The sequence below is a fragment of the Drosophila ananassae genome, assembly GCF_017639315.1.
Source record: "Drosophila ananassae strain 14024-0371.13 chromosome Y unlocalized genomic scaffold, ASM1763931v2 tig00000106, whole genome shotgun sequence".
In the NCBI taxonomy this organism is placed as follows: domain Eukaryota; kingdom Metazoa; phylum Arthropoda; class Insecta; order Diptera; family Drosophilidae; genus Drosophila; species Drosophila ananassae.
Window position 1 is genome coordinate 397,709 of NW_025319066.1, and position 23,421 is coordinate 421,129.

General features: G+C 39.9%; 1 protein-coding gene and 1 non-coding gene across 2 annotated transcripts; both read right to left on the reverse strand.

Annotated features, from left to right (window-relative positions):
• Positions 1-3,602: 3,602 nt before the first annotated feature.
• On the reverse strand, positions 3,603-3,682 carry Trnak-cuu. The gene has a single exon. It is a non-coding gene; the product is annotated as a tRNA-Lys (tRNA).
• Positions 3,683-19,345: 15,663 nt separating this feature from the next.
• Positions 19,346-22,908, reverse strand: LOC123258210. Its single transcript, XM_044718083.1, has 3 exons — positions 20,598-22,908; positions 20,147-20,525; positions 19,346-19,727 (listed from the first exon to the last, which is right to left on the reverse strand). Exons 1-3 carry the CDS (start codon positions 22,906-22,908, stop codon positions 19,346-19,348), a joined length of 3,072 nt encoding a protein of 1,023 aa, XP_044574018.1.
• Between the last annotated feature and the right edge of the window lie 513 nt (positions 22,909-23,421).

Here is a 23,421-nt window from a genome sequence, read left to right on the forward strand (position 1 = left end):
ATCTGCGGCGCATTGGACAATCCAAATGGCATACGTTTGAATTGATACAACGGTCGACTGGGGACTGTGAACGCTGTTTTCGCCCTTGATTGAGAATCTAACTCGATTTGCCAAAAGGCATCTTTGATATCAATTTTCGAAATACAGTGCACGGGTGGCAATCGACTCAACAACCCTTCTAATATAGGCATCGGATAAGCATCTTTTATGGTGACTGAATTTAGTTTCCTTGCGTCTAGACAGAATCGAACCTTGTTTGGTTTTACTAACAGCGTTACTGGTGATGACCACGCTGATGAAGGTGCTTCTTCAATTACATCTTGTGCGATCATTCTATCAATTTCTTCACATAATAGTTTTTCCCTGGCAGGGGATAAAGGATAAAATCTCTGTTTGATAGTTTTGGGCTCCCCTGTGTCGATAGAATGTTCTACCAGAGAAGTTTTCCCTAACCCGTCTACCTCAAAGGACGGAAAAGAATTTATTACCGATTTTAAACGACGCTTCTCCGAAGGAGAAAGATGAATTTGGTCTTTTTCCGTTTCGCCTTCCGTTTGGTTTATCTCACTTATATTTCCCACTAAAGATAAGGAAATTCCGAATTTCTTCCAGAAATCCATGCCGCAAATAACATCCTGATTTATTGACGGTACTATTAGAAACTCTATGTTGTCATGCTTGGTGTTAAACGTCAATGATACGGTGATCACTTCAGCGATATTCTGCATTTGCCCATCGGCGGTTTTTACCATCCCCTTTCGGGACTTAAAATTATTTTTCTCCGACAGTATGCGTTTTGCTAAAGCACCACCTATTACACTTTTGTTGGCTCCGCTATCCAGCAGAGCTAAATATGGTTGACCTAATATTTGTATTTGTGAAAAGGGACGAATGTCGTTATGCTTGTGTAAGAGTGATGAAATTACGACTTTCTTTAGCTCCCGAACGTTTCTAAAATAATTTTGAATGCGCTCAGCGCTACGACTCTTGAGGCTGTTAAACTGTCCTTATTTTCACCGTCCGATAGTAGTTTGTCTAAACGTATATGATAGGGAGTAAATTTGATAGGGTTTACGTTAGGTTCGTCTTTATCGAGTTCTGATTTGATTGGTTCCGAGATTGAAAAGGATATTCGCTTAATGGTTTTGGCGAATATCCCGAGATCGGTTTCCCGACCCGGGATGACATTTCGAACAATTGGGCTTATAAGTGTTAATCGGCCCACACCCATAACAAAATATACGACGATTTTTTAAACAATCTCGATAACGATGTATTCGTCACAGTTTCGTGTATTCGCCTATTTCGTCACAGTTCCAACATTTGATTTTGTCCGTCGAACGAATGGCACAAACTTCATTTGATTCCTGGTCGCCATCAAAATCCTCCTCCGTCTGGTTAATGAATTGAATTTCGTTAAGCGAAGGTCGAGTATTTGTTCGCGGGACGGCTCTATTCCGAAATCCTTTGAAGAACTCTTCATGCCTGTGGCATTCAGTGCGCAACCCAGCCAAGGTTGGTGTTGGAACATGCAACAACTCGTGTTTCAATTCCGCCCTAAGATTATGTCGGACCTCTTCCGTTATTTCGGTGTCAGACAACGGATCTCTTAAAGCGTCCACGATCCCTAACATCGAATCTAGGAAGTCATCAAAGGTTTCGGTGTTTCCCTGCTTCCGACATCGTAGAGATTCTTTGATATCGCGATCTGATCGTTGATCTTGATATCTTTCCTTAAGTCGGTCACACAAACAAAACCAATTTTTGAGATCGGGAGACCGATGCACTCGCCAATAAAACTTCAATGCCGGACCCGTAAATAATAAGTTTGCAAATTGAAACAGCAAATCATAATTTCCATCTAGACACTGAGTGGTTAAAATATTCACTCGATATATAAAATCCTCGATAGGGATTTCCCCATTGGATCCGCTAAATTTGAGGTTCCAGTTTGAAATTAGTAATTTCAAATTACACTAGATACTCTATCTGGTCTGTCTACTGAGTGATTGCTTAAACGATTTCTTGACGGAACGTTTTCTCGGAAATTATCGCGAGGTGGGATACCCCTAGACACAAACCTGGGTACCTCATTATCCCATTCGAGTGGAACTTCGCCCCGTGATCCTCTACGACTTGGACCCAAATTTAAATTTGCCATTGTGGCACTAATTTGATTAGAGATTGACGCTGCCAAGCTCGACATCTGATTTTCTAAGGCCCCTGCTATTATTTTGTGTACCTGCTCTTCTGAGACTCCGTTGCCAGCCGAAGAACTTCGCGTATGGTTCGCCCTTTCGGGATTCTGCTTGGTATTCTGAGTTACCCTGGGAATGGTGGTGGCAATTCGATCATTAAGAGAGCCCTGCCTGGTCTGAGGCCGTGTACGCGGAATGGTGCCTGTACGCGGACTATTGCCAGTCGCTGGCACTACCTCGATCAACTGTCGGGCCTCACCTGCTTCAGGATTCCCTAATTCGCTTCTACTACATTCCCTTCTGCAGAGTGGACAAGTGGCGTTGGTTTCAAGCCAAGTTGTGAGACACCTCAAATTGAATTGATGCCTACATGTGGTTATAGTCCATTCTGCTTCCTCATTAGCTTAATTGCAAATGTTGCAAGTATGAGACTCCCTGGGCTGTGACAATGTAGGGATATTTTCAAGACTTCGTCTAACCGCCATGATATTGAATGATTATTACAATTGTTTAAATTTGCCTAATAATTTTAGTGGGGTAATGGATGTTTTGTTACGTAAAGAAATTATATATGTATGGGTACTGTTGATCGATAAAGGTGAATTATCAATTTTCGTTATCAAATTATTATTTATAAATTCGAATTGGGACTTATCCTTCAGAACTCTCGCCATTAGTTAAAAGCCTATTTTTTATATTTTATTCTTCTCTCAAGGAACCAAAATTATTTATTTAATTTCAAATGTCTTATTTGGAGAGGGAAAAGCTCCGTTCGTCCAAAGCTTGTACCATCTCAATCCAAAAATGACCAAAAGATTCTAATAAAATTTTAATGAATTTCTTCCTTGAAGCGTAATCGGCTTCCAGCTTGCGAAAACAAAAAAAATCTCAATTCAAGTAGAAGTATGAAAATAAAACCGGAATGAACAATTACTACTGGAGTTTCGCTTGTTTTTTGAAGAGGAACAGACTCCATACTTGCGAAGCCTGAGCAATCTCAATCAAAAAAAACAAAATATCCAAACAAAATACTATAGAAGTTTGTTTGATTACCTTCCTTTAAGAGGGACACACTCCCAGCTTAGGAGCATGAACAATCTCAATTAAAAAAAACTAATCAAACAAAAAAGGAAATTAAAGAATTGACTTTGAATGAAGAGAAACAAAAAAAAAACTATTCGGGGTAAGAAAAGGTTAAAGGAAATCGGGCATTGCAACTTTATATTTTTCGAATATCCTTAAAGGATAATTAAAGCCGCGTCGTTGCCCCACGTTGGACGCCATAATTCTGTAACGGTTTGGCACATGTCCCTACTGAAGGTACAAGAACAACTCCCACTTTCCCTGAGCACGGCTGGAGCCTGTTAGTAGATCGAAGTACCTTCAGGACATGTGTCAAACCGTTACAGAATTACCAACGTGGGGCTTGAACCCACGACCCTGAGATTAAGAGTCTCATGCTCTACCGACTGAGCTAGCCGGGCTATGCTATAACTTCGTTGTTTTTCAAGTTAGAAGGATGGGAGTTTCAATGGATTCCTCTTTTGTCAAAATAATTCGATATGCCAAATTTCATAAGGATCGGCCAACTATATACGATCCGCTATATATCTGATAATATAAGATGCGTGGCGCCACCTAGAGGACTGCGACTCAACTGCAAGGGTATATAAACTTCGGCTCCGCCCGAAATTAGCTTTCCTTTCTTGTTATTTGTGAATTCACTACCACAACCGTCGCGAGCAACTTTTTTTTTTGAATATATGTAAATTAAATGTTTTAATTCCCGATTTAAAATAAAAATTAGGATTTTTATTTTTTTAAATTTTATTATTAAATTTCAAGAATGAGTTATAAAGATATCCTATTGGATTGATCGTTGATTATAAACTGATTTTACAAATTCAATTTTCTTATAACTATAGCTTTTATCGGTGACAGCGACGCTGGCAGCATAGATGGACTTTGGTTGAAAAGTTTTGATTGGTCAGAGTTTTATGCTGACATGTAGGTTCCCAGGATGGGCACTTGTTTATGAATTTGGAGCAAAAGGGGTTTGATGTTTACGTCTACTGTCGTCGATAAAGGCGTGTGAATGGTTTATGTCTATGTTTATGTCTGGATGCCAATGATAATGCTATTGGAAAGGGTTTGTGTCTAGCCTATTTGAATTATTCCCACAGTAGGCTCTGGAATGTTGTTTATATATGATTTGATAGGTATGGCAGGGTATACTGGTTTTATGGAGGATTCGTTATCTAGGGTATTTGCAGATACATTAAGTGTATTTGCGGATACACAACTTACCACTATTTTAGAAATTTCAACATCCTTGTTGAATTCGACAACAATTTCCTTGTGGTTGGCTAAACGCTTATAAGTGAATACTATATAAATTGTTATGCTTACAACTATAAGTATTTGGCTTATAAATACATTCCATTCTTTAAGTTTTAAAATTGGTGTTGGTTCATGTAGAGTTACATTGGTACTTGACAATATTATTTTATATTAATTTATATTCTTTGAAGTAGTAAAGTTGATATTTCTTATTTCAAGTGTACATTGGCTTAATTGTATAATATTATTTCTTTCAATTGTTTTATTAAATAATTCACAATTTTGGTTAATTTGCGTTTTTCTTAAATTATATGTTATTACAATATTTGGTTCAATGCATTTTATAAATTCTTTTTCTGAAATAAAAGTGTGTTGACAAATTGCTAATTGATTTGTAAGGATCTTTGAAATACATTGGTCAGTTACTAAATATTTTAGATCCATCCACTAAAGGATTTGCAGAATTTTCCAAATAACAAACACTTTTATTATTATTCATAAAATATTCAAATTTATTATTTATGTCAATTTGGCGGCCTAAATTATCCGGATATTTAATTATTCTGTATTTTTGAGTTTCATTAAAAGATGTTGGTATATGGGCTAAAAAAAAGTATTTTTGGGTTGACTGCATATCCAAGCTGAAGTCTTTATTGATAATAATTTTTCTTCATTAATGTCATCTAACTCTTCATGTTTTAATACTTTAGGATTAAATATTCCAATTCTTGTTAACTGAATCCCCATTTGTAAATCTTCAATGTATTCTAGAAAAATGTGTAAAGAGTATCTAAAAAGGAGCAAGGCCTCATTTTCCTCTTCTTCCCGTATTAATTTATTTATGACTTCTGTATGTTTATTTATTATACCAATGATTTCATTAAATTCTGAATTTTCTATCATATTTTCTTTTTATTATTTAATTTTATTTCTAACTCTTTTTATACCCTTGCAGAGGGTATTATAATTTTGGTCAAAAGTGTGCAACGCAGTGAAGGAGACATCTCCGACCCTATAAAGTAAATATATTCTTGATCAGGATCACCTCCTGAGTCGATATGAGCATGTCCGTCTGTCTGTCTGCCCGTCTGTCTGTTTCTACGCAAACTAGTCTCTCAGTTTTAAAGCTATCGAGTTGAAACTTTGCACACACCCTTCTTTCCTTTACAGGCAGTATATATGTCGGAACGGCCGGGATCGGTCGACTATATCCTATAGCTGCCATATAACTGATTGATCGGAAATGCCATAACTTTGGTGTTTTTTAAGTTAGAGGATTGGGACTTTCCACACATGTTATATTTGACCAAAATATCTAGTGTACAAAATTTCATAAGGATCGGCCGACTATATCTTATAGCTGTCATAGAACGATCGAAATTGGCATAACTTTGGTGTTTTTTAAGTTAGAAAGATGGGATTTGGTACAGATTATATTTTGGGAAAAATAATTCAATATGCCAAATTTCATAAGGATCGGCCGACTATATACGATCCGCTACATATCTAATAATTTAAGATGCGTGGCGCCACGCTCCCAAACTGCATGCGCTACAAAAGAACAACAAAGCGCATGCGAATCTGGGAGAAACAAAGAATATGGAGCAGCTGATAACGGGCAATTAGTGGACCGCTGCGGCTGGTTACACTGAGAGAATAGAAATAGAAATAATTATGATTTTTGATGCTGGCACAAGTCCCAACATCCTTCCCCCGTTGAATTCCATCTTTCAACAAAAATCCTTAGGGGCATGGGACAGCTTCATCACATAATATTGCTGATGATCTCAAGGTCCATAATTCTCAGTTGCAGGCTGCCGTGTCCATCCAGATCCAGAGAGCGCTCGAGCCAGGCGTCAATAGAGTGGCGAAAGTGGAAGGAAACTTCTTTCCGAAATTGCGCGTAGGCGCACCTTTCGATTGCAGGATCGGGAGCCTTCACGGCTGGAGCAGCAGCCACCTTGGCAGCTGCAGACGGCGGCAGCAGCGATGCGGGCGACCTCCCCCCATTGGAAAGGTGCAGGCTAGAGTCCAGAATGGAGTCAGACCTGGGCGCTGACTTAATCGGCAACGGTGACAATAATCCAAATCCCGGGCCAGATGAGGGATTAAGTATAGCAGCTTCAGAAAATCCATCGCAGACAACTGCCAGATGCGACGTTGAAATAGCGACCACGTGGGGAGCGGTGGATAGCAGGGGCACTGATGAGACGCAATGGCCCACGTCCTGGCTATCGTGATCGTTGTTCAAGGTTTGTTCCAACTTCAAATCCCGAGAACCCGATTGGATGTCGCGGTCCAGCGGGTAATCCTGACTGCATGAGCGACGATTTTCCAACGGACCATCCTGCACCTTCACCACCGCTATGGTTGGTTCTGCTATTGACGAAGCAGTGGGACCATTGGTGCCGTCGAGACGAGTGGAGTGTGCAGGTACCCTCATGGAGTGCTTTGCCATTCCCACCTGAATGTCAAAGCGCACATCAGCGGCAAGCTGGGAGAACTTCCAGCATAATTCACTCCCAACTTCAACTGAGCTCAATCGCTCTAACTCATCCTGGAGTGCGGTGAATTTCTTGCGCAACGCAATTTCCAACGGCTCCAGTACCATGATGGTCAAATCTTCCTTCTGAACTGCAGCCTTGACCTTGTTATGCAGGGCTTCCATCTCCTGGTAGGTCACCTCTGCTCTTCGCCGCAAAAGCCTTTCCCTGCTTGCAGGAACCGAGGCACTAGCTACATCTCCAGACTCCATTATGCAATTTGTTTTTGTGCAAGGTGCAATGCAATGGAAACAACAGCAACAAGTTTTCCTTTGCAAGGTTTCCTTTAAGCACTTTAATGATCACAAATCAATTAGAGCGCGATCACGTCGGGGTCACCAATGTTGAGCTATCAGCGTTTTGATAGCGACCGAATTAATAACGAATCCTCAATTCAGTTTCAATAATTTTATTGGGTCAATTTAACCCCAAAACAACTGCAGCGGCCGATCCCCACAAAACCGAATATACAAGAGCTAAAACCTAAGAGCTTGCGCAGAAGCTCCACCAAAGCTCCCAAACTGCATGCGCTACAAAAGAACAACAAAGCGCATGCGAATCTGGGAGAAACAAAGAATATGGAGCAGCTGATAACGGGCAATTAGTGGACCGCTGCGGCTGGTTACACTGAGAGAATAGAAATAGAAATAATTATGATTTTTGATGCTGGCACAAGTCCCAACAGTCAGAATTTTCAACATTTCTGGAATAACGAGAAAAATTGCGTTTTTTAAGTTTTTTAAATTTGTTTTTGTGTTTTATAACTTTGTGACCCCTATTATTCCCCGCCAGTGTTTTTCATCTTTTTGTATAATCTTTCCTGTTTTCTTAAATGGAAATAAATAACGAGAAAAATTGCGTTTTTTAAGTTTTTTAAATTTGTTTTTGTGTTTTATAACTTTGTGACCCCTATTATTCCCCGCCAGTGTTTTTCATCTTTTTGTATAATCTTTCCTGTTTTCTTAAATGGATTAACAAGTTTCGGGTTACGTTTCATATCTTTTTCAACTTTTGCATAATTTAAATCTACCTCATATTCTTCCCGTTTTTCATTAATTTTATCAATTTTTGATTCTTTTATTTTTTGGACATTTTTATTAGGTTCCATACCGAAAATAAATATTTCAGCAGGGGTAATGTGTTATTTTATGATTATAAACATATGTAGCTTTATCGATATTCATGAGTTTGTCCACAGCATCATTAAGTGTATTTATGATTCGTAATTTTTCATTAATTGTTTTGTGAACTCTTTCTATATCAGCTATACCATTCTTGCTACTAGTAATTTCGATCTCAATATTTCCTTTTTCTAACCAATTTTGTAATGATTTGCATACTAATCCGGGATCTTGATCCATTTTTATTATTTTTGGTTTACCTAACATATTAAATATTTTTATACCCTTGCAGAGGGTATTATAATTTTGGTCAAAAGTGTGCAACGCAGTGAAGGAGACATCTCCGACCCTATAAAGTATATATATTCTTGATCAGGATCACCTCCTGAGTCGATATGAGCATGTCCGTCTGTCCGTCTGTCCGTCTGTCTGTCTGTCTGTCTGTTTCTACGCAAACTAGTCTCTCAGTTTTAAAGCTATCGAGTTGAAACTTTGCACACACCCTTCTTTCCTTTGCAGGCAGTATATAAGTCGGAACGGCCGGGATCGGTCGACTATATCCTATAGCTGCCATATAACTGATTGATCGGAAATGCCATAACTTCGTTGTTTTTTAAGATAGAGGGTCGGGACTTTCCACACATGTTATATTTGATCAACATATCTTAAGTACAAAATTTCATAAGGATCGAGCGACTATATCCTATAGCTGTCATAGAACGATCGGAATTGGCATAACTTTGGTGTTTTTTAAGTTAGAAAGATGGGACTTGGTACAGATTCTATTTTGGACAAAATAATCTGATTTGCCAAATTTGATAAGGATCGGCCGACTATATACGATCTTCTATATATCTAATAATGTAAGATGCGTGGCGCCACCTAGCGGACTGCGACTGAACTGCAAGGGTATATCAACTTCGACTCCGCCCGAAGTTAGCTTTCCTTTCTTGTTAGTAATGCTTTTTTACTTTCGATCCAATCTGTGGTATGAGTTTCTATAATTGAAACAAATTTTGAATAGATATCAATACAAGTTAAAAATTTTCTTTGATCAATAAAATAATAGTCAATTACATATTTCTCACGGATATTTTTACTTTCAGGGGTTTTTTCAAATGTTAACGCTACTTTTGTATGTTCTGCCTTGCATAAATTACAAATATCACATTTATTAATTATATTTTGGGTTAATTGTTGTGCATCTGGAAATAGTATTTAAAATTTATTTAGCTTTAAAATCGTCGTATGTTTTTTTAAAAACCTTGATGAATAGGTTTCTCATGAATATTAATTACTTTCTCGTGAAAATCTGCGTAGGTAGATATATTAGGAAGTATTACTGATGTTTTCATTAATTTTGTTCCCAAAATTGGTTTAATTAATTCCATGAAAGCCCTTTGAAATATTGCGAAATCCTCGTCATTAGTTATCTACATTACAAAATTGGGTCCACATACAAATTTAAGAATAATGTCTTTTGCTGTACGTTCCGTCATGTTACTATATTTTATTGTATTAATTGTTTTATTAAAATACCGGACTAATTCATGACTATCTTCATTTCCCTTTTAAAATATTAATTGGTGACTGAAAACATTAATTGGACGCTCTGTAATCTGAATACAATTGCCATTGTCTTCTTGGGCGCTATGTATAGTAGCTCCTGTACTTTTTAAATCATCTTCGTTTTGAAATGTTTCTTCTAGTTGTTCATTACTTTGATTCTTTTTTAGGTAGCCTAGATAAGGCGTCTGCTACATCATTTTCCTTTCATTTAATGTAATTCATACCACAATCATATTGACCAAGATATATTTTCCATTTTTGCAATTTCATATTAGGTTCTTTAATATTGTGTAACCAAACTAGTGGTTTATGATCGGATGTAATTTCAAATTTTCTTCCAAATAGATAGGGTCGGAAGTACTTAGTTGCCCAGACTACGGCTAATAACTCTTTTTCGATAGTTGAATAATTTTTTTCATGATCATTTAATGTTCTACTTGCTTAGCAAACTGGTCTACCTTCTTGAGCTAGGACAGCTCCTAAAGCATAATTACTAGCATCAATTCAAATGTTTTTTCAAAATCTGGATATCTAAGGATTGAATCATTTGTAATTAGTGTTTTTAATTTTTCAAATGCTTCAACGTAAATATTATCTTTGACATTTATTTTTGAACCCTTCTTAAGGCACTGGGTCATTGGTTTAGCAATTTTTGCAAATTCTCTAACAAACTTTCGGTAAAATCCACAAAGACCAATAAATGATTTAATTTGTTTAGGAGTACTTGGAATTTTAAAATCGTGAATAGCTTGAATTTTATTTGGGTTTGTTTTAATTCCTTCAGTAGTAATTATATGGCCTAAAAATTCTGTTTCTCTTTTCATGAATTCGCATTTATCTAATTTAAGTTTAAGATTGGATTTTCTTAATCGGACGAAGACTTTTTGAAGGGACTGAATATTTTCTTGTAAGGAGGTTGAAAATATAATAATATCATCTAAATATACTAGGCAATATTTATTATTTATATCATGAAGAATATTATTCATAAATCGCTGGAATGTAGCAGGAGCATTTTTTAGACCGAAAGGCATTCTAGTATATTCATAGTGTCCTTTCTTGGTGGAAAATGCTGTTTTTATACCCTTGCAGAGGGTATTATAATTTTGGTCAAAAGTGTGCAACGCAGTGAAGGAACAATCTCCGACCCTTTGCACACATCCTTCTTTTCCTTGCAGGTAGTATATAAGTCGGAACGGCCTGGATCGGTCAACTATATCCTATAGCTGCCATATAACTGATTGATCGGAAATGCCATAACTTTGGTGTTTTTTAAGTTAGAGAGTTGAGGCTTTCCACACATGTTATATTATCATATAACATATCTTGTGTACAAAATTTCATAAGGATCGGCCGACTATATCCTATAGCTGTCATAGAACGATCGAAATGGGCATAACTTTGGTGTTTTTTAAGTTAGAAAGATTGGACTTGGTACAGATTCTATTTTGGACAAAATAATCTGATTTGCCAAATTTCATAAGGATCGGCCGACTATATGCTATCCGCTATATATATAATAATATAAGATGCGTGGCGCCACCTAGCGGACTGCGACTGAACTGCAAGGGTATATCAACTTCGGCTCCGCTCGAAGTTAGCTTTTCTTTCTTGTTTGAATTGGTCTTGGGTCCATTTCAATTTGATGGAATCCCTTTTCCAGATCTAACGTTGTAAAATATTGACATTTTCCTAACTTATCTAGTATTTCATCCATATTGGGGATGGGAAATTTATAGTCAATAGTTATCTCGTTAAGTCTTCTGTAATCAATAGCCATACGAAATTTTGGAATGCCCGATGCATCCATTTTCTTGGGTACTATTACTATAGGGCTACAATAAGACGATTTAGATTTGCGAACAATACCTTGTTTAATCATATCTGCTATTTGTTTTTCTACTTCATTGTCATAAATATAGGGATAAGTAAGGTGATAAGTGAGGGTGATAGGGGGTGATACTGATTACACAGGCCAACAGCAAAAAGTCTCCACGCATAATTTTACCAGCTCCATAAACTTTAGGCTCCCCTAAACCAAAGTCCAGAACAAACATAGGTTCTATCACCCACAGTTTCCGCGGTACACCTAAGAGAACAAATCGATCAAATTTTACCATATATAGAATTATGTATGCCATGTAATGGCGATGACTATCATTGTTTCTAGTATATATCATTTTTTAAATGTATGTGTACCAACTAAAATTAAAAATTGGTATCTAGCAGTTACCATATCTTTGGCCTTGGCCACCTTGGCCTTAGCCACCTTGGCAGCTGCAGACGGCGGCAGCAGCGATGCGGGCGACCTCCCCCCATTGGAAGGGTGCAGGCTAGAGTCCAGAATGGAGTCAGACCTGGGCGCTGACTTAATCGGCAACGGTGACAATAATCCAAATCCCGGGCCAGATGAGGGATTAAGTATAGCAGCTTCAGAAAATCCATCGCAGACAACTGCCAGATGCGACGTTGAAATAGCGACCACGGGGGGAGCGGTGGATAGCAGGGCCACTGATGAGACGCAATGGCCCACGTCCTGGCTATCGTGATCGTTGTTCAAGGCTTGTTCCAACTTCAAATCCCGAGAACCCGATTGGATGTCGCGGTCCAGCGGGTAATCCTGACTGCATGAGCGACGATTTTCCAACGGACCATCCTGCACCTTCACCACCGCTATGGTTGGTTCTGCTATTGACGAAGCAGTGGGACCATTGGTGCCGTCGAGACGAGTGGAGTGTGCAGGTACCCTCATGGAGTGCTTTGCCATTCCCACCTGAATGTCAAAGCGCACATCAGCGGCAAGCTGGGAGAACTTCCAGCATAATTCACTCCCAACTTCAACTGAGCTCAATCGCTCTAACTCATCTTGGAGTGCGGTGAATTTCTTGCGCAACGCAATTTCCAACGGCTCCAGTACCATGATGGTCAAATCTTCCTTCTGAACTGCAGCCTTGACCTTGTTATGCAGGGCTTCCATCTCCTGGTAGGTCACCTCTGCTCTTCGCCGCAAAAGCCTTTCCCTGCTTGCAGGAACCAAGGCACTAGCTACATCTCCAGACTCCATTATGCAATTTGTTTTTGTGCAAGGTGCAATGCAATGGAAACAACAGCAACAAGTTTTCCTTTGCAAGGTTTCCTTTAAGCACTTTAATGATCACAAATCAATTAGAGCGCAATCACGTCGGGGTCACCAATGTTGAGCTATCAGCGTTTTGATAGCGACCGAATTAATAACGAATCCTCAATTCAGTTTCAATAATTTTATTGGGTCAATTTAACCCCAAAACAACTGCAGCGGCCGATCCCCACAAAACCGAATATACAAGAGCTAAAACCTAAGAGCTTGCGCAGAAGCTCCACCAAAGCTCCCAAACTGCATGCGCTACAAAAGAACAACAAAGCGCATGCGAATCTGGGAGAAACAAAGAATATGGAGCAGCTGATAACGGGCAATTAGTGGACCGCTGCGGCTGGTTACACTGAGAGAATAGAAATAGAAATAATTATGATTTTTGATGCTGGCACAAGTCCCAACAGTCAGAATTTTCAACATTTCTGGAATAACGAAAAAAATTGCGTTTTTTAAGTTTTTTAAATTTGTTTTTGTGTTTTATTACTTTGTGACCCCTATTATTCCCCGCCAGTGTTTTTCATCTTTTTGTATAATCTTTCCTGTTTTCTTAAATGGAAATAAATAACGAGAAAAATTGCGTTTTTTAAGTTTTTTAAATTTGTTTTTGTGTTTTATAACTTTGTGACCCCTATTATTCCCCGCCAGTGTTTTTCATCTTTTTGTATAATCTTTCCTGTTTTCTTAAATGGATTAACAAGTTTCGGGTTACGTTTCATATCTTTTTCAACTTTTGCATAATTTAAATCTACCTCATATTCTTCCCGTTTTTCATTAATTTTATCAATTTTTGATTCTTTTATTTTTTGGACATTTTTATTAGGTTCCATACCGAAAATAAATATTTCAGCAGGGGTAATGTGTTATTTTATGATTATAAACATATGTAGCTTTATCGATATTCATGAGTTTGTCCACAGCATCATTAAGTGTATTTATGATTCGTAATTTTTCATTAATTGTTTTGTGAACTCTTTCTATATCAGCTATACCATTCTTGCTACTAGTAATTTCGATCTCAATATTTCCTTTTTCTAACCAATTTTGTAATGATTTGCATACTAATCCGGGATCTTGATCCATTTTTATTATTTTTGGTTTACCTAACATATTAAATATTTTTATACCCTTGCAGAGGGTATTATAATTTTGGTCAAAAGTGTGCAACGCAGTGAAGGAGACATCTCCGACCCTATAAAGTATATATATTCTTGATCAGGATCACCTCCTGAGTCGATATGAGCATGTCCGTCTGTCCGTCTGTCCGTCTGTCTGTCTGTCTGTCTGTTTCTACGCAAACTAGTCTCTCAGTTTTAAAGCTATCGAGTTGAAACTTTGCACACACCCTTCTTTCCTTTGCAGGCAGTATATAAGTCGGAACGGCCGGGATCGGTCGACTATATCCTATAGCTGCCATATAACTGATTGATCGGAAATGCCATAACTTCGTTGTTTTTTAAGATAGAGGGTCGGGACTTTCCACACATGTTATATTTGATCAACATATCTTAAGTACAAAATTTCATAAGGATCGAGCGACTATATCCTATAGCTGTCATAGAACGATCGGAATTGGCATAACTTTGGTGTTTTTTAAGTTAGAAAGATGGGACTTGGTACAGATTCTATTTTGGACAAAATAATCTGATTTGCCAAATTTGATAAGGATCGGCCGACTATATACGATCTTCTATATATCTAATAATGTAAGATGCGTGGCGCCACCTAGCGGACTGCGACTGAACTGCAAGGGTATATCAACTTCGACTCCGCCCGAAGTTAGCTTTCCTTTCTTGTTAGTAATGCTTTTTTACTTTCGATCCAATCTGTGGTATGAGTTTCTATAATTGAAACAAATTTTGAATAGATATCAATACAAGTTAAAAATTTTCTTTGATCAATAAAATAATAGTCAATTACATATTTCTCACGGATATTTTTACTTTCAGGGGTTTTTTCAAATGTTAACGCTACTTTTGTATGTTCTGCCTTGCATAAATTACAAATATCACATTTATTAATTATATTTTGGGTTAATTGTTGTGCATCTGGAAATAGTATTTAAAATTTATTTAGCTTTAAAATCGTCGTATGTTTTTTTAAAAACCTTGATGAATAGTTTTCTCATGAATATTAATTACACAGGCCAACAGCAAAAAATCTCCACGCACAATTTTACCTGCTCCATAACCTTTAGGCTCCCCTGAACCAAAGTCCAGAACAAACATAGGTTCTATCACCCACCGTTTCCGCGGTACACCTAAGAGAAGAAATTGATCAAATTTTACCATATATTGAATTATGTAGGCCGTGAAATGGCTACGACCATCATTGTTTCCAGTACATTTCATTTTTGAAATGTATGTGTACCAACTAAAATTAAAAAATGGTATCTAGCAGTTACCATATCTTTGGAATACTCATCCAAAGTTGAAATGAAAGATTTTCTACGTTAAGTTTTGGTCTTCTATGATTTTTCCCCAAACATTTTTCTATGGAAGATTTTTATTTTCTTATTGAAATTAATAGATCATACCATGTTTTAATTTTGGATTTAAGGAAAAACTCGAAATAATTTTATTGAATTTAATATAGGTGGTTCAACAATATTTTCTTCAATTAAATTGGAGTTTTTAATCTCATATTTTCAAAAAGTCATGGCTATCTACAACTTCTGTAAAGCTTTACTAAACAAGCTGAACCTGCAATAGATACGTTTTGAATATAGAAACAGTTGTAGATAGCCATGACTTTTTGAAAATATGAGATTAAAAACTCCAATTTAATTGAAGAAAATATTGTTGAACCACCTATATTAAATTCAATAAAATTATTTCGAGTTTTTCCTTAAATCCAAAATTAAAACATGGTATGATCTACTGATTTCAATAAGAAAATAAAAATCTTCCATAGAAAAATGTTTGGGGAAAAATCATAGAAGACCAAAACTTAACGTAGAAAATCTGAGATTTCAACTTTGGATGAGTATTCCAAAGATATGGTAACTGCTAGATACCATTTTTTAATTTTAGTTGGTATACATACATTTCAAAAATGAAATGTACTGGAAATAATGATGGTCATAGCCATTAAACGGCCTACATAATTCAATATATGGTAAAATTTGATCAATTTCTTCTCTTAGGTGTACCGCGGAAACGGTGGGTGATAGAACCTATGTTTGTTCTGGACTTTGGTTCAGGGGAGCCTAAAGATTATGGAGCAGGTAAAATTATGCGTGGAGGAAAAAAAAAGTTGGAAATTGTCGGCCTGTGTTACTTTCTCGTGAAAATCTGCGTAGGTAGATATATTAGGAAGTATTACTGATGTTTTCATTAATATTGTTCCCAAAATTGGTTTAATTAATTCCATGAAAGCCCTTTGAAATATTGCGAAATCCTCGTCATTATTTATCTACATTACAAAATTGTGTTCACATACAAATTTAAGAATAATGTCTTTTGCTGTACGTTCCGTCATGTTTCTATATTTTATTGTATTAATTGTTTTATTAAAATACCGGACTAATTCATGACTATCTTCATTTCCCTTTTAAAATATTAATTGGTGACTGAAAACATTAATTGGACGCTCTGTAATCTGAATACAATTGCCATTGTCTTCTTGGGCGCTATGTATAGTAGCTCCTGTACTTTTTAAATCATCTTCGTTTTGAAATGTTTCTTCTAGTTGTTCATTACTTTGATTCTTTTTTAGGTAGCCTAGATAAGGCGTCTGCTACATCATTTTCCTTTCATTTAATGTAATTCATACCACAATCATATTGACCAAGATATATTTTCCATTTTTGCAATTTCATATTAGGTTCTTTAATATTGTGTAACCAAACTAGTGGTTTATGATCGGATGTAATTTCAAATTTTCTTCCAAATAGATAGGGTCGGAAGTACTTAGTTGCCCAGACTACGGCTAATAACTCTTTTTCGATAGTTGAATAATTAATTCCATGATCATTTAATGTTCTACTTCCATAGCAAACTGGACTACCTTCTTGAACTAAGACCGCTCCTAAAGCATAATTACTAGCATCAGCAGTTAATTCGAATGTTTTTTCAAAATCTGGATATCTAAGGATTGGATCATTTGTTATTAGTGTTTTTAATTTTTCAAATGCTTCCACGTAATTATTATCTTTGACATTTATTTTTGAACCCTTCTTAAGACACTGGGTCATTGGTTTAGCAATTTTTGCAAATTCTCTAACAAACTTTCGGTAAAATCCACGAAGACCAATAAATGATTTAATTTGTTTAGGAGTACTTGGAATTTTAAAATCGTGAATAGCTTGATTTCTATTTGGGTTTGTTTTAATTCCTTTAGTAGCAATTATATTTAAACATCATTCTTAAATGTACGCCTCCCAAACATGGGAGTTACATAATTAATTATTAATTAATAGGTGTCTAAGCAATTAATTTCTTTAAATCGTGTAAAAAAAGTTGACAAATTAATTTTCTACAGTTGTATCCTAAAGGAATAACTAAATAAGGTTTTTGTTGTGTCTGGCCAAGGAACGTAAATAACTCAAAAAAAGCGATTCGTCTTTTATAGCAGTGTATGTTGGTGTACGGAGGTACGGAGAATGAGGGACAGAAAGAGGAGTAGAAGTGATAACAAAAAGGATTCTTGGCTAGCTGGAGAAGACAGGTTGGATGGAAAGAATTTAGATGTTGATCGGTAGAGAGTCCAAGGCCTACTTGGCCTTTGTTCGACCGTAGAGCGTTATGCGGCAACTACGTCAAACTTGAACTCACGGGAGTAACGGTAGGTCCCGGAGTCGTAGTCAAAGACCGTAAATAGTCTTGACTAAATTTACCTGGATTCCGCAAGGGACTGCTCGGGCTGGCCAGACGCTTGCGGTAATCAGGCTGGAGTTGATGTGCTTGAAGTCCTGGGGTAGTTTTCCTCAAGTACCGGTGGTATGGTGGTTCGGCTGATTCCTTATCGGCCGGTCCTACTGGCAGTCCGTTTCACGGGAGCAACACTCGAAGTAGGTTAGAGAGCGCGGGGTCTGCTGGTGGTCCGTTTCACGGGAGCAACACTCGAGCTAGACTGGTATGCCGCGGGGTTTCCTCGTGGTCCGTTTCACGGGAGCAACACTTGGAGTAGTTAGGTAACGCGGGGTCTACTGGCGGTCCGTTTCACGGGAGCAACACTCGAAGTAGACTGGTATGCCGCGGGATCAACTCGTGGTCCGTTTCACGGGAGCAACACGCGAAGTAATAAGGTGACCTGGGGTCTACTTGTGGTCCGTTTCACGGGAGCAACACTAGAAGTAGACTGGTATGCTGGGACACTGAGTAACGAGACGATTGACTCTGATTTCGGAACTGTCTTTATTTCAGAAGAATAACTCTTATATATGATGCTAAATTATACATCATTAAATCTAAGAAAGGTCAAAGTTCTGGACGTGCTAAAACTAAGGTTAATGCCAGGGTCACCCACCTCTGAGTCTGCTGACTCAGGGGTTGTTTGTTCACGTACTGCTTTCCACACGCATTTCGGCTTCGCTGGCTGGTTTCGGCTTGCCTCGGTCAGTCGGTCATTCTTCCCGCTGATCACGCTGATTCTGCTTCCAGGGCCATCGACTAGTGCCGAGTTAGTAGGTTTAGTAGGTTGGTTTAGTAGGTTAGTAGGTTGGCTTATGCTTACATTATTAATAGGCTAGTAGGTCTGATGCTTGTATATCGTGACCTGCTGATGCATCTTGATTAGGTAGTAGGTCTTGGCACTAGGTGCCAACAGCCTTATTTGATTCGTTTTTTTTGCTGCTGGACGAGCTGGATCCCTCTTCTTTTTCCTTCTTCTTCTCCTTTTCGGGTTTCTCTTCAGGGTGGTCTTCGTAGGCAAAAAGCACCTTTGGCTCCCCGCGGATGAGGGCCACCAGCAGAGGAGTACCAGGTAGAGAAGCGCTGGTCAGCGCTGGTGGTCAGCGCTTTCTGCCGCTGGTGGCCCTCGTCGCTATAGCTCCCAAGGCTCCCAAGGTTCGGGTAGTGGTGACCACCAAGGTTGGCAGCCACTGGAGAATCGAGTGGTCGCTTCGACTTGCTTCCTTCTTCGGAAGTTTACGGTGGGAGATACTTTTCTCCGTTGTCACGGCCCTTAAGGCACTATAACCAAATTTAATAAATGTGACGGCTAAAGCCGGTGTTTCATAATCGAGCTAGTGCTCTTTATTCCAAATCCAATTTAAAACTAGACTTAAGAATCGACTTATTAAGAATTATTGGATAAGAATTGGCCTGCTCAGCCTACGCTGGAAGTTGCCTACGCTCCCCCCTTAAATTGGACGCCGTCCTCGGTGACAGCCAATTCGTCCATGGACCTTTGTAACTGGGACGTCTCCCGTTTGCGCCTGCAGTGTTGTAGGAGCAGGATTCAGCCGCATAGTGCGAGGCTAACGGCGACTCTCTCAGCGAATCAAATCTTCGGGAATCCTCCGGCCGACAAGTCATCTCTGAGCTCCTGCATCAAACGCAGGTTATGCTCGTTCAACCGCTGTAGTAGTGGCAAACTTAGTATGTGATCGTGTCCCATGATGTTAATTAGAGCGGAGGCCGCAATACCCGGGCTCTTATTCACAGCGTAGTTGAGGTTCAGATACACGGAGTCGTTGCTCATCGCCTTCCTCTCGAAAGTACTAAGGTGGTACCCTATTATAGATGTTGTGGGACCGTCATCGATAGTAATCCTCGTTAATTTTCGTTGACGATTATTATTCCGTCGACCGCAATTGTAAGGGGTTCCAAATTGCTGGGCCCCGTCCAGCTTGTAGCCGCCCCGCCTACATGTCGTGGGACGCCTTTTTGAAAAATGTGGGCAAGTTGGTAGAAGCGCAATCAGCGACTGCTAGGATTCCATCATAACATTCCGCCACGATGTTGTTTTCTGTTTGTAGCATAGTATGGCAGTGTGCGACAAGAAAAGCAGGACTTTCTTACAAATAAGCTTAACTCTAGGATACTGAACTATGACATGTTTAATGACATTAGATTGGAAAATTTTAATCTTAGATACATCCATTAGGCTAACTATGGGGACCTCTGTGAGCTGTTCGTCAAAAATAGCCTTTAGGTCATTACGGTTGAAAATAATAGGGTTTATGATGTTGTTTTTGGCGAGTGTAATAGTGAGCATACGATTTGGGATTTCGGATATAATAATAATAAATGGCCATCACAACCCTATCGGGTCACAGCCTGTTGCACAATCTGCCTCCACGCTTTCCTGTCCTGGGCCCGCGCTCGCCAGTTGGTAACACCAGATGTAGACAGGGCTTCCATCACCTGGTCCTGCCAACGTATCCGGGGTCGTCCTCTCCTCCGTTTTCCGACGATTACCGCATCAAATACCTTACGAGCCGGAGCGTCTTCTTCCATACGGGCGATGTGACCCAGCCAGCGGAGTCTTTGAATTTTGACTCGGCTTACTATATCAACATCCCCGTACAGCTCATACAGCTCGTGGTTCCATCTGGTGCGATAAGCATCGCCAACGCAGATTGGACCAAAGATTTTGCGGAGAATCTTTCTCTCGAACACTCCAAGAGCAGCTGCATCGGATTGCACCACTGTCCAGCACTCCGCACCATATAAGAGTACTGGAAGAATGAGCGTCCTGTAGAGTGTTATTTTTGTCGGTCGAGAGAGAGCTCTACTGTTAAAGTGCCTACTGAGCCCAAAGTAGCACCTGTTGGCAAGTGTGATTCTCCGCTTAATCTCCAGGCTGACATCATTTGTGCTAGATATTGCAGATCCAAGGTAAATGAATTCCTTCACGGACTCAAAGCTATGGCTTCCTGCAGATAGCTGGGAATCAAGACGCCGCGATTCCCTGCTAGAGCACACCATAAACTTTGTCTTATCCATGTTAACTGCCAGTCCTACTTTAGCTGACTCTTTTTCAATAGCCCCGAAGGCTGCTGTAACATCACGCTTGGTTCGGCCAATGATATCAATATCATCAGCGTAGCCAAGGAGTTGGACACATCTGTTTGTTAGAATAGTGCCCGTCCGATGCACACCAGCCTTCCTTATAATACTCTCCATTAGAATGTTGAAGAGCATACAAGACAGCGAGTCGCCTTGTCTGAGACCACACTTGGTATAAAAGGTTTCAGATTGGTCATTTCCTACCCTGACAGAGCTGATGGTGTTGCTCAATGTCATCATGCAAAGCCGTATTAGCTTTGCTGGTATACCAAGCTCAGACATGGCGGCATATAGGCGATCTCGCCGGGGACTATCGAATGCTGCCTTGTAATCGACGAAGAGGTGATATGTGTCGATCTGATTTTCGTAGGACTTCTCCAGGATTTGGCGCAAGGTGAAAATCTGGTCAATAGTGGATTTGCCAGGCCTGAACCCGCACTGATAAGGTCCAATCAGTGCTTCGGCATGGGGTTTCAGGTTTTCACACAGTACGCTCGTAAGGACCTTGTATGCGACTGGAAGAAGACTAATGCCACGGTAATTGGTGCGCAATGTGGCATCACCCTTCTTCAGGATAGGACAGATCATGCTGTGGTTCCAATCGTCGGGCATGCTCTCCGTAAGCCATATCTTGCTGATTAGTTTGTGCATGCTCCCTACCAACATATCACCAGCAGCCTTAAACAATTCAGCCGGCAGGCCGTCAGCACCTGCGGTTTTATTGTTTTTAAGTCGTTGGGTTGCATCCTTGACTTCGGCATGGCTTGGGGTCGGTACGTCCACATCAGTACCATAGATTGGGGTTTGTGGATCATACTCTCCATAGTCATCATGGCCAGAGCCAGCTAATAGACTTGAGAAGTGATCCCTCCATAACCTCAGCACAATCTCTGCATCTGTGATTAGGTTTCCGTCATCGTCCTTGCACGCAACTCCTCCAGTCTTAAAACCTTGGGTCAGACGCTTAACCCTCTGGTAGAAGTTACGAGCTTCATTCCGGTCTCTGCTGCTCTCAATGCTCTCACACTCACGCCTCTCCTGTTCTCTCTTCTTGCGTCTGAAGAGGCGTTTCTCATCTCTCCTCCTTGACCTGTAGACCTCGACAACAGCCCTTGTGGCCCCAGCTTGCAGTGTTCTTCCGTAGGCGGCGTCTTTTGCAGCTGTTGCGTCGCGACACTCCTGGTCGTACCATGGATTCCTCTTTGGGGTACGTTGGAATCCGATGACCTCTTCTGCAGAAGTTCGCAGGGAGTGGGATATGAGTGCCCACATATTGCTGATGTCTTCAGGTGTTGGAGTTGCTCGGCTCAGTAGGCCTGTGACTTGAGTGGAGAATGCATCCCTTGTCCGTTGTGATTGCAGCTTCCCGATGTCCAGCTTTCTCAACAGTCCTCGACGTGCAACCTTCGCAACACATAGCCGTGTGCGAATCTTAGCTGCAACAAGATAATGGTCGGAGTCGATGTTGGGACCCCGACAGGATCGCACGTCGAGTACGTTAGATGCATGCCTTGCATCGATCACAACATGATCGATCTGATTTCTGGTCAGTCGATCAGGAGAGAGCCATGATGCCTTGTGTATGTCCAAATGACGAAACCCAGTACTACGAACTACCATATTATGCGCTGCAGCAAAGCCTATTAATCTGAGACCATTGCTCGAGGTGGTCTCGTGTAGACTAAATTGCCCGACGGTGGCACCAAAGATGTCTTCTCGCCCTACCTTGGCATTAAAATCCCCAAGGAGGATCTTAATGTCATGGGAAGGACAGCGTCCGTAAGCCCGGTCGAGCTCCGCATAGAAAGCATCCTTGGTGACATCGTCCTTTTCTTCGGTTGGGGCATGCGCACATATCAGGCTGATGTTGAAGAATTTGGCAGTAATTCGGATCGTTGCAAGTCTCTCGTTTATTGGCAGAAAGTGAGAGACCCGGCGCCGCAGTCTGGCGCCTACAACGAAGCCACAGCCAAATTCATGCCGTTCTGGATGGCAGCTGTAGTAAATGTCGCAGTTCTTCTTCCTAAGGCAACCTTGTCCTATCCATCGCATTTCCTGGATAGCAGTGATGTCAGCCCTACATTTATTGAGGGTATCTGCTAGCTGTTGAGCAGCACCTGGTCTGTACAATGTGCGTACATTCCAAGTGCATACTCTCAAATCATTGTCCTTTTTACGTGTGCCATGGTCGTCAACTTTAGATTGGTTCCGTTCCGAGGCTTCATCTGCTACATTCACTGAAGATTTGTTTTCCGTGGGTGGATTTCAAGTCCTACGCCACAACCTAGTTTGAAGAGCTAGGACTCTCGTCGCGCGCTTTAGTTTGTCAAACAACGGGTGTTGAGTGACAATCCAGGGAGAACCACGTGGAGGTAGTGCGTCGGCTTGGGGAGAGCAGTGATAAGGATCATGCTGGCATTCACCAAGTTGAGTGCAATCAGACACTTTACCTTATATAATCTCCCCCATTCTCCCCGGGATTTCGGATATTAGCATTCTATTTCTGGCAAGGAGTGTTTCGAACAAACGACCTGAGTCGACAAGCCCGTCCCTTTCTCCTTGAGG

Bases quoted from the DNA above. Each gene is read 5' to 3' on its own strand.
- LOC123258210 (XM_044718083.1), bottom strand. From the start codon at position 22,908: ATGCGATGGATAGGACAAGGTTGCCTTAGGAAGAAGAACTGCGACATT. The intron at 20,526-20,597 runs GTAGGCACTTTA...TCATTCTTCCAG, and splicing joins CAGGTGCTACTTTGGGCTCA to TACTCTTATATGGTGCGGAG. The intron at 19,728-20,146 runs GTGGAGGCAGAT...TTTTTCAAAAAG, and splicing joins CGGGCCCAGGACAGGAAAGC to GCGTCCCACGACATGTAGGC.